This window comes from Echinops telfairi, unplaced genomic scaffold (assembly GCF_000313985.2).
Source record: "Echinops telfairi isolate 266 unplaced genomic scaffold, ASM31398v2 ScPeMD7_7457;HRSCAF=8495, whole genome shotgun sequence".
Taxonomy (NCBI): domain Eukaryota; kingdom Metazoa; phylum Chordata; class Mammalia; order Afrosoricida; family Tenrecidae; genus Echinops; species Echinops telfairi.
The window spans coordinates 36523037-36535606 of record NW_022111357.1 but is presented as its reverse complement, the minus strand read 5'-3'; the positions used below and the strand labels follow the sequence as shown (position 1 = coordinate 36535606).

Below are 12570 nucleotides of genomic sequence, written 5' to 3'. Positions count from 1 at the left end.
AAAAAAAAAAAGAAAGAATTAATATGAGGAGTTGCCCAGTGTATTGTAGCATCCCTGGCTTCAACCTAATGGCCTTGCCCCAACACTATTGAGTCCCATTCATCTGTCAGTGTGCCCTCCTGTCTTGGCAGTCAACTTCTTGAAAATTATCAACTTAAAATCTTCTGATGAGCAGAGAAACGGTTACTGGCATAGGGACCAGAAACGGTTACTGGCATAGGGACCGGATTAGAGTCCCGCAGGTTAGAAGGCACTCCAAACACGGCTAGACAAAAGCTGCCTCCTCAGAGCAAAGTCAACTTCATGACAGAGATGCAGCCAAACACCGGGGCTTTCCCTTGCTAACGGAGCAGAACTCAAAATGAGAGGACATGGTTGCACACATCCATGAATAATCAGAATATATAATACACAAAGTGGAAAAAAGTCATCAGAAATGAAAAGCTACACATAAGGACCAATATCCTAGACATTAAAGAGGTGAAACACATTGCTAAAATGCAGGAGCAGTGAAAAACAAAACATCTTTGACACGATGTATTGATACAGTGGCTACAACATGGGATCAAGCATAAAAACTATACAAATAGTACAGGACTGGGCAGTGTTTTTTTTCTGTTGTGCTTAGGGTCTATGTGAGTCAGAACCAACTTGACAGCTCCTAATAATATTCCTGAAATAAATTTCGCTTGGTCATAATATACATAGGGACAATTAAAACGCTCCTGAAAAATTGTAATTAAGAGATAACGGGATTCAATTCTATCTTACAAATCTGGCTAGACCAGAGGATGTACACTGGTACAGATAGGAACTGGAAACACAGGTAATCCAGGATGGATGATCCCTTCAGGACCAGTGCTGAGAGTGGAGATACTGGGAAGGTGCAGCTGAAAGGGGGAACAGATTACAAGGATCTATATATAACCTTCTCCCTGGAGGATAGATAACAGAAAAATGGGTGAAGGGAGACATTGGACAGTGTAAGACATGACAAAATAATAATAAGTTATAAATTATCAAGGGTTTAGGAGGAAGGGAGGAGTGGAGAGGGAGGGAAAAGGAGGAGCTGGTACCAAGGGCTCAAGTAGAAAGCAAATGTTTTGAGAATGATGATCGCAACAAATATACAAATGTGCTTGACATAATTGATGTATGTATGGATTATGATAAGAGTTATACAAGCCCCCAATAAAATTTTTTAAAAGAATAAATTTTTAAAAAGAGATAACAGGATTTTCCCTAAAACTTGTCGAAGCCCTCTGCTTTCTTTTAATTTGTAGTTCTTTTTCAAGTTTAAACTGGGGATCTAACTACTGTAACTATGTTTTATTTATTTTATTTTAAAACTATTTTATTTCTATTGCTGTGTTTTAGTGCAGTTAATTGTTTTAAATGCATGCCATTGTTCATTGCTTAAAAAACATGTCAATTTATTGTTTTAAAAACATGTTAGTTTGTATTTCCCCAAATAATAGGACTTGCTCAATCTTGGTGTGGGGGTGCCATCAAGTCAGCTCCACCTCACCGTGAACATCAATACACAGTACAGCCCAGTCCTGCGCCAGCCTCGCAATGAATTATTCCTATGCTGTAACCAGTGTTGATCTATCTTAGTGACAGCGTTTCTCATTTTCACTGTCCCATACTTTAGGAAACATGATGTTCTCTTCCAAAGAAGAGTCTCTCGTGAAACATGTCCAAAGAACATGAGACAACGTTTCTCCTTCCTTGCCTCTAAAAATCATTTTCCCTACACTTCTTCAAAGACAGATGCTTGTTCTTCTGTACATTCAAGATTCTTTTCCATCACTACAACTGAAACGAAAATGCATAAATTTTTAGTCTTTCTTACTCAATATCCAAATTTCTCCTACATATGAAGCAATGGAAAATAGCAAGGCCTGGGTAAGGCACACCTTAGTGCTCAAAGTTAATTTCCATGCTTCTCAATACTTTAAAAAGACCTTGTGTAGCATATTTACCTAATGCAATGCTTCTTGATCTCTTGACTGCTGCTTCTGTGAGCACTGATTATGGATCTAAGTAAAACAAACCAGTCCACAACAACTTCAATCTTTTCTCCATTTATCATGATGGTTCAGTTGTGAGGATTTGGTATTTCTTTACATTGAGTCATAATCCATACTGAAGGCTACAATCTTTGATCTTCAGCTAGTCCTTCAAGTCCTGCTCAGTTTCAGCAAGCAAAGCTGTGTCATCTGCATATTGTAGTTTGTTATTAAGCCTTGTACTGATCTTGATGCTGCATTCTTCTTCATACAATTCATACCTTTCCCATGAACAAAAATGAACTCAAGATGAAATAAAGACCTAACTGTAAACCACAAAGCTCTCAGGAACATCGATGCTGAGTTAGTTAATTGTGCCAACCTGGCCCATAATCACAGGTGGGGCTAATTGAAAGGCGGAGGGATAAATGGGTGGTGAGCCTCGCCTTTCTAGTTCTCGGGTCTCTTGCTTTGTGATGGTCAGACAAGGGTGCAGCTGCCTTAGCAGTTCCCTGCTTCAGCTTGCAAGATTGACTTCCTGCAAGACATCCCCAAGGAGAAGTTACATGGACCTATCCCGATGCAGCCCTGGGTGCTGGAGCAGCCTTGTGGAGACCCCTGCTAGTGCTGAGATGCTTATTCATTCACTGACTCAGCTTTCCTCCTGCAGTCAGCATCATTGCCTCTGTTTTGTGAGGTGGAGGACTTTGTGGACTGGTGTTGGGTTCATGGGTTAATGTTGGACTTGTGGGCTTGGGCAGCATTGGGTTGGGATGTTTTCGTGATGCACACTTTCTTTACATAAAACTCTCTTATACATGAGTTGCTGTGGATTTGTTTCTCTAAAGTACCTAGACTAATACAGATGCGAAGGCTGGAACAAACTGAAGGGCCCTACTTCAGGGCACACATCGACTACAACGTGTGATACAGGAGGCACACACACAGCAGAAGACAAGATAGATGATTAGATGATTGGGACATGCCGAAATAAAATCACTTACGCACATTAAAGGTCTACCTAATGAGAGTGAAGTGAGAGCACGCCGATTGGGGGGAAATTTACCAACAACACACTGGACAAAGGGCTAATTACCAAAATGTACAGAACTCTAAAACAGCTCAATAAGAAAATATAACAAGGGGCCCAATGAATGGGAAAAAGATATGAACAGACAATTCACCAAAAATGAAGTGCAAATGGCTAATAAACAAATGAAAAAATGCCCACAATCCCTAGCCATCAGGGAGATGCAGATTAAAATCACTGTAAGATACCACTTTACATCTATATTGCTAACCCAAATTTTAAAAAACAGCAAACAAATATTGGAGAGGATGTGGAAAGATTGGAATTCGTATACACTGTTGGTGGACTTTTAAATACATATAGCCACTGTGGATAACAATATGGTGATACTTAAAGCAACTGGGAATTGAAATCCCATATGATCCAGCAATACCACTACTAGGCATATACCCTGAGGAAATAAGAGACACAACACAAGTTGGGGTATGCTCACCCATGCTAATAGCAGTACAGTTCACAACAGCAAGCAGCTCTAATGCCCAACAGTGGAAGAATGGATAAACTATGGTACATACGCACAACAGAATAATATGCATCCCTAAAAAAAATAATGATGAAAGCATGACACACCACATGGCATGAAAGAACCTGGAAGCCCTTATACAGACTGAAGTAAGTCCATCGCAAAAGGATTGTATGAGTCCACTACTATAAGGACCTGAAAAATCAAGCCAAGACTAGGGGAGAGGAGCACCTCCATTTCTAAGGAGACACGGATAGTTCTGTTTGGTTTTCTTATCGTTTCTGTTGGGTTTTCCAGTTTGCGAAGCAAACAAGGAGTAGAGGCATAGAGATAAGAACTGATGCAAGGGTTTATAAGGGTGGTGGGGTTGGGGTGGGTGACAGGGAGAGTGAGGGGGTGGTGGAAACAAATAATGTATGTGAAAGGGAGCACTCACTAGAACTGATAGTGATTACACAATTCATATTAAAAATTATTTAACCATGGGGTGGTGTGGTGATGATTGTACAGCTTTTCTTGATATGACTGAACTATAGAAATGTGTGATGTGTAGATTAAGTGTCAATAAAACTATTTTAAAGAAGAGATGGAAACCACAAGTTAGTCAAACATTAAGTCCTAAACATGTACTATGTAAATCAGTCTATGACAATAAAATTTGATATGAGGCTAACAGTAAATAAAATAAAGTTAGGATAAACTAGAAAATAAACAGCTTAGTTACCAATAGGACGTGAATGGGAGAGAGAACAACAGAAATGGGGAATGGAAACACGGTGACAGGATTGAAGGCTCTATCTTTTGAAATCAACCTGACGATTAAAAACACAGCAAAGATTTCAATTAGAAACACAGCCAACAGATTCTCCATTCCTGCTTCTACAAACACACATACACAAAGGAGGGAGCAAGAATATAAAACGCCTACACTAACAAATAACAAACACACTTAACAGTAATACAACCAACTCCCCCAGTTGTACGATAGAATTCACATAGGCAGTTTTGACTAATTAGGAATAAGAAGCAAGAATAAAATGAACCTTGTGGTATTTCACTGGATCCAATCAAATTATCCACCAAGCCTCATAATGAATGGCTGGACAGATGGCTGAATACACGTACAAGTTAGTATACATACATTTATTTTCTAATCCCTATCCACAGAGAAAAAAAGCTAGTTTCCAAATATCATTATCCAACAAAAGGACCTAGGGCTTCTTGGAGAATGGCTGATTTCAACACAGAGCAGGAAAAATTAAAGATGAGCCTGGAATAATTTGTAAAGCCAGAAAATAAGATTTTAAAAGAAGATGAAGGTGTGTCAAAAAGAATGAGGGGACCAACCCCAAGTAGTTTCTAATGGCTAAAGATTAAATCATTTGAGTAACAAAACAAATAATGACAGCATTAAATTATAGTCCACAGAATAAAATAAAAATCTGTAAATTTTCCATGATATAATCTTTTTTTTTTTAACCCATGATATAATCTTATTGATTGAAGGGATTTCTTCCTTAAATAGAACTACGATAGCTGGGGTTGTATGTCAACTTGGCTTGCCAAGGATTTTCAGTGGTTTGATAGTTAGGTGTACGCAGATACCTTTCTGTCCCTCACCACTGCCCGCTTGTGTATGCATCACTGCTTTTGTTTCTCTAGAGAGGCCAGTCTAACATAAAGCACAATCAATTAATATTTTAGAGGTGTGTGTGTGCGCGCGCGTGCGCACTAGCAGTCAAGTACCAGAGTAACAAGCTGTTACAGAAGAGATCCACTCATAGATGCTAACTCAGTAGGTTGATGGAGCAACACAATTTGCAGTCTCCAAATAACTCCCCAGAGTCCATTGTTAACCCTAGGAATGAAGAGGCTATACAATGGAGAAATCTAGCAGAAATCACATTAACCAAATAGTCAAGGCCAACATCACCAGTACCAAAACACATCAACATCACGAACCATGTCAAAGAAGCACTCAGACATACATAACTTCTGTGGTATTCCTGCCCAAATATTTCAGTCCAATCATGTGGACACTCCAGTTAAAAGTAAATTAAAGAATATTTGTGGGGGTTTTTTTTTGGGGGGGGGGAACAGGACATTTGAGTTAAAACAAAACAAAATACTTTTAAAGTGATCTGTATTCTTTTAAAACGTCCAACTCATGACAAACAAGAAAAAACGAATCAACCATTCTAGATGGCATGAGACTAAGGTGAAATAGCAATTAAATATAATGTGAAGTCCCAGATGGGATCCTGGAACAACAATAATCAAAAATAAGGGTGATAAAAATAATTCACTGAAATTGAGTCAATTCCAACCCCGACAATAGTAAAATTCCAGTAAGGTCCCCCTTGGGTCACTGGTTCTGGTACCAATACGGATTTCCTCTGACAATTGTACTACTAGTTGTTTGGTGCTGCACAGTCAGCCGTAACTCACCGAGACGTTCTGTGTAACAACAGAATGAAATACTGCCTGGCTCAGTCAGCCTCACACTCATACAACTAGTCATATACAATGTTCATGAGGGAGCTTTGCTATATCCACATATGAAAACTGTGCTAGGTTTCTAATTTTTTCTAAATTTTTATGTGTGAAAAATTAGCACCAAAGAAAAATTATTTTAAAATGAGTATTCTAGGGCTCAGAGAATATCTTATTCAGTCAGGGGTTACAGAACTTACTGTTGGAAACTCTTTCCCACGTACTGGGTCAATTAATGTATTAAAACTCTATGTCTAAGTGAATAAGCTAACAACTTATAGTGTTTAAAGAAGTATGACACATGTAGAGACAAAACCCAAACAATGCTATAGGTTGAAGCTATTTCACACATAAAAAATAACAGTAAGTTAAAGCCAGGAAACAAGTCTTAAGCATTCTGTGACATTAAGGAATTCCTTGCGGAACTTAAAGGAGCTAAAGACATTTTTAAATACTAAAAATAGCTGGAGAATTGTATATAGACAGCAGCACGCCATTTCAACTTCTAAACTTATGATTCTGGCTGCTGCCCAGGACAAGGAGATAGAGTAATTCAGCATGAAAAGAAAGTAATTAGAAAGCTTAAAAAGCTACCTTAAAGATCTTTGATCCTGGGCTTCCAGAAAATTCAACTCAAAACATCTTCTTGTAATATGAATGCCTATGAAGGGGCTTCATAGAGTTTTTTATAAAATGGGACTTAGAGATAACATACTTTTTTCACAAACCGTTTAAAGTCCCTCATAGAACCTAACCTATCCTAATATACTTTCCCTCAAGTTATCACTTGAAGAGGAACATATGTGATAGGAACGTTAAAAATCATCCTTCAAACAGTTGAGGTTTTTAAGATATCATGTATTACCCCCTCTCCACAGATCCATAATCAATACAAATTTCTCATGAATCAATACTTGATAATTCCTTGTGACAGGGGCCAAAGCAACCTAGAAATGTTTGCCCAGGTCATTGTGTGCCAGTACAGTCACATCGCAATCATCCATATCCTTTTATCATCAATAAAACATTATCCTTTAGAGGAAACATTTACAAAGCAAACAGTTCTTTCATTGCTAGTGTGCCTAGAGATGGCTCTTTAATTCTCTTCCTAATACTTGAAAGTAATCTGAGAACCCAATCAATCTATCCAATAAACCAGAGAAAAAGAAATAAGCATGTACACACTTATATTTAATTTCATGTTTGATCTTCCTTTTACACCCTGAAAAACTCAATTCAGATTCACTGAGAAAAGTTTTACTCTGGAAAATTTCTACTTAGACTGAGAAAGACTCTCAATTTTGTACCCCTTTTCTCTCTGGATGTCAGGTGATTAGTATTTGCAATAAACGGTTCTGCCACTTCAAGTTGAAGTCACAAAGCTATGTCACAAAGCCAGGATTAAAATAGAAATCCTCTCATTTTAATCCAGAGCTCTTTCCGTGTTGGCCAAAAATACTTACCTAGAAATTAAAACCCAACACATCCCACTCACTAATATTGTCACATAGTCATTGACATACAGAATGAAAATACAAGAAGCGACTGTAGCTTATATGGTAGGCAGAGGGGATTGCCCGGCAAGGTGACAACAAAGCAGTAAGACTGGACATGACTATAGATTTCACAACTGTAGCGGTGCTTCCTCTTCTGGGAATAAACTTTGGGAAGGAAATGCTACAATATTACAATTTACACAAAAGCAGCAACAAAGGAACTTGGTTTCCCTTTTGATTCATGGTGGCTAAGGGACAAAAAGCTTTCTGGCCTCCTTTTAAACACAAGAATCAACTTGAAAGACAAATTTATACATCAGTGTCCTCCTTAGTGAATGAAATGGACAAGCTTTGCTTCAGAGTTCCTGGAAACAAAATGAATTCACACAACTGAGCAGACTTTGATCTTTGAGAAGGCTGCTAAGTACTAACGTTATTAGTTTTTTTTTCTTTTTTCTTTTTTGTCCTCCATGTTTTATCATTACATTTATTTGATCCCCTTTCATGTGCCCATGGATTATTTTACAAAGCTGGGTCAAAAAGGATTGCTACGAAATAAAAGAAACCTTCTTTAAATAAAAATATCAAAAAGTGAAGCTATTGTTTCTTGACACAACCTCCATCTAGCTCTAGAGACTTCTGAAGGTACTGTTTCCATCTCTCTAAGCCCTACGCAAAGCATACTGCACTCTTTGACTCAGACCATGTCAAAACAGCAGTTTGGGCATCCTCAAACAACTAAAAACCAAGTTCTTTTTCTCAATGTTGTTTTAACATTGAGACAAAAAGAAATCGGAAGAGGCAAAAATCAGGGCTGTAGGATGAGTAAATTTTCCCAGTGAAATTCTTGCTACCCCCCCAAAAAAAGAAATTCTTGCTACCCCCCCCCAAAAGAAATTCTTGCTACCCAATAGCCCTTGCTACCTTCAACAAAAGAGTAAGTCCACCGTCGTGTTAGAAAAGAAGATTCCTCAGTGCAACTTCCTTGGCCTTTTCTAACCAATGCAGTTTTCTATTTTCTTAAAACTTCTTCATAATAAACCTCTGTAATCATTCCATGTCCTTGGAGAACAAAAATCTATCAAGAATTCCCCCTTTGGATTCGCCAAAAATTACCATACCCTTCTGAGCTAACCTCTCTGCATTATATTTAATGGCTCAATAAAACCCCCCAGAAGACATTTGTTTTAATAGGACCTTGCTCTCTGGTCCATATAGTTAAGTCCAAGATCTCTGGTTATAATTTGTTTCATACAATTGTGTTCATTAGTTTCAATCTTTCTAAAATATAGATGAAACAATCAGTTCTTTCAGCTTGTTGATCTTTGCAATGATGTTTTGGTTTGGTAGTATCCTCTTTTATAAGGCACGTACCCAACAGCTACGTGTATTACTGAGAGAACTCACCTGCAGCCATCCACTGATTGCACAGGCATGTTTAAACACCTTTGTTGGGAATGATCCTGTGCACATATAAACTGGACCCCTAGTACTTTTGGTGGAAGGGAATAAACTTTTTATATGGATAAAAGTTGAAAGGAAAAATGTAAAGCTTAGCTTAACATTCCTCCCCACCCCACCCCACCCCACTACACACCAACGATTTTTAAATTAGAGTGAAGAAAAAAGAAATAAACATTCCTGGGGGTTGGAGGGCACTGCAATTCATTTCTGCTATTACTGGAGGTGATCCTGCAAGTAATACAAACTTCCTTTAATAACAGACAGTGCAAAAAATAATAATGGACATAGCGATGCTGAGAATAAGGGTGGATTCCTGAGCAACAGGAATCAGGTGTACAAATGTCAGTCTACCAGGTATTTATTGAGCACCTACTAGGCCAGATTATCTAGTAACAAAATGACCACTTATCATCGGTGCCTTTGAAAATAACCCAGCTGACAACTCATTCAGAGCTAACAAGAGAAAATGAAAGAAGAAAGTTTTGTAAAACAGTTACCTTTCTCTTCAATGAAAATAACACATAACAAAACAATTTAGCCCAAAAAAGTATTTAGCCATAAAATAGTGAAAATATAATAATGTTATTATTCCAGCCCTTAACTTACTCAATTCACTACCACTGAGTTGATTCTGACTTAGCGACCCTATATAACATAGAACTGCCCTCTGTTGGATTCAGAGACTGTAAATCTTTACAGGAGTAGAGAGATTTATCTTTCTTCCCAAGAAGCATCTCGTGGGTTTGAACTGGTGACCTTGTGATTAGCAGCTCAATGCATAAACCACTACATCACCAGAACTCCTTACTCCTGCGCCTAGGTTGCAAGTAAAGGTATAGTGATCTATGCAAATTAAACACCATGAGAAACTATCTGCTTATAAACCTAGTCACAATAAATTCATCTAGGTTTTTTTCTCAGTATTTGGGAGAACTGGTTCTTCCTTAAAAATACTTAATGGAGTAAAAATGATTCACAAGTCTGAAATGGCATTACCTCTCACCGTCTAGTCAATTTCTGATTAACAGCAACCCTCAAAGAGTAAAGCTGGGGTTTCCAAGTTTGTAATTTGTATGGAAGCCAACTGTCCCATCCTTCTTGAATGCAGAAGCTAGTGAGTTTGATCTACCAACCTATAGGTTAACAACCAAGCTCTTCCTCGCTGTGCCACCATGAATCTGAAAAGCCTCTGGGAAATACGCTTATTTTAAACAACTATGTAAAAACAAGTTGACTAGTCAATTCTCTCTCTCTCTCTCTCTCTCTTTTTTTGTAAAACTGAACTCTATAAATTGTTTAAAATTTATTTGCTGTAATCAAAGAGACAAGTTTATCTTGAGAAATAGGGAATACAAATAGGGGGAAAATAATACAAAGCAAGATAAGAAAATGTCCCAGGGCCAATTCACATTTTTATCTCGCAGCCTCATAGCTATCAATCTAGTAGCCCTCCTTTAATTTTCTTTGTCCCACATTGCCAATTCAAGACAAGAAAGCCACTTCCACAAAGATATAACAAGCTAGAGCTTTTTTTTTTTCTCTTTTTTAACTTTTTATTAGGGGTTCATACAACTGTTATCCCAATCCATACACACATCAATTGTGTAAAGCGCATTTGTACATCGTTTCTCAAAACATTTTCTCTCCATTTAAACCCCTGACATCAGGTCCTCATTTTTCCCCTCCCTCCCCGCTCCCCCCTCCTGCATGAGCCCTTGATAGTTTATAAATGGGTGTTTTGTCATATCTTGCCCTGTCCGACGTCTCCCTTCATCCACTTTTCGGTTGTCTGTCCCCCAGGGAGGAGGTCACACACAGTTCCATGTAATCGGTTCCCTCTTTCCTACCCATTCTCCCTTTACCCTCCCTGTTTTGCCACTCACACCACTGGTCCTATAGGGCTCATCCGTCCTGGATTCCCTGTATTTTCAGTTCCTATCTGTACCAGTGTACCTCCTCTGGTCTCAAGCTAGAGCATTTTGTAGTAGGCTTATAAAACAGGAATTCTCTAAAAAAAAATTTCAAGTCCTGTAAAGAAGCCAAATTCAATCATACACGCACCTTTCTCCAAAGCAGGGTACAAAATAACCGTCCTAAAGCCAAATGCAGCCAACTATCCTTCTAGTATGAGCCATGCAGGAAGAATGGTTTATACATTTTTAAGTCATTGAAAAGAAAAATCAAAACAAGATTATCTTGTGACCCATGAAAAATACAGGGTCCATAAACATAGCTTTATTGGAAGGCAGCCACCTTCACTTGCTTACATGTTGTCTATGCTACCTTTGCACTATACTGACTTGAGCTGAGCATGCTGAGACAGAGACCATACAGCCTATGGTGCTGAAAATATTTACTAAAAAGTCTGCCAAAACCTGCCCTATAGAAGTTGCTACTAATTTGCCTTGAAATAATTAAATGGCTTTAGCTATTTAGCTTTGCACAAGAGACTCCAGATGGTTTGCCTGAATACCATATGAAGATTATAACAGAAAATGTTTTTACATCATTGGTAAGCTAAAAGGAAGCAAACTCCAATGACTTTTTAAAAACCATATTCTTTTTTTTTTTTTTTAAGAGTTCTAGGTCTGTTTATTGACCTTTATGAGTGTTTTCCAGGTCGAATCTGATAAGGTGCCCTGCCCTGTCCCCATAGTCTATTTTAGGATTCCTCGTGGACTTCATTGTTTTGCCCATTTGGTGGAGCTAGATTGGGCAGAATTTCCAAACTGTGTCTCCAATGTTGTCCCCTGTAGTGCAAAAACTATACTCTTCACCCAAAGAAAGCAGTTATTTTACACTTTCATTACTTTCAGAAGAAAAAAGCTTAAAGAAGCATTATCTGTCTCAGTTCCCTTACTCAAAGTCTACCATTTTTACATAAAAGACTCTCAGAACATGTGACTGTCTTTTTCTTCTGAAAGACAAAAAAACCCCAGAAGGTACAAAGTAGTCAGGGAACAAAGTAGTTAAGCAAGTAGTCATGGAACTTCTATTTTGTGGCTAATTATCTAAGCCCATAAAATTAGCTAGAATTTTACTCTCTACCTCAGAATAAAATCTTAAATCTATTCTCTTATTTCTTCATAGATATTCTTCATACATACCTACAGTAATACCTGGATGGTTAAACAGTTCCAAACTCAAACTACTCAAAACAGCAAGCTTCGAAAAAAATTCTGCTCAGTGTAACTTTACTCAATAGTCAAACCGAAAATCCAAGTTGAAACCCTCACAGGCCAAGAGCGAGTGTGCGTCCAGTGTGTTGAGCCTTGCCTCGCCCTAAGTGCTGCTCTCACGCAGACAACACGGAGTGCTTGTGGTGATGCGTTAACCCTGCGTCATCGCGCGTTTGTACTGTAGTTATATAAAATATCCTGACCATGGCTCCAAAGAAAGTTAGTGACACCAACCGTAAAGCTAAGAAGAAAACTGAAAATCGCAATAGAGTTGAGGGAACCGATTACATGGAACTGTGTGTGACCTCCTCCCTGGGGGACAGACAACCGAAAAGTGGATGAAGGGAGACGTCGGACAGGGCAAGATATGACA

At 38.3% G+C, this 12570-nt stretch overlaps 1 protein-coding gene across 1 annotated transcript in view; it reads right to left on the bottom strand.

The window, feature by feature from the left end:
* Positions 1-1753: 1753 nt before the first annotated feature.
* The window catches only part of LOC123522689 (arginine-glutamic acid dipeptide repeats protein-like), a 315019-nt gene continuing 304202 nt past the window's right edge, over positions 1754-12570 (bottom strand). Inside the window, exon 6 of the mRNA XM_045299211.1 lies at positions 1754-1818. Coding sequence (XP_045155146.1) covers positions 1754-1818 — 65 coding nt within the window. The remainder of the gene's footprint in view (positions 1819-12570) is intronic.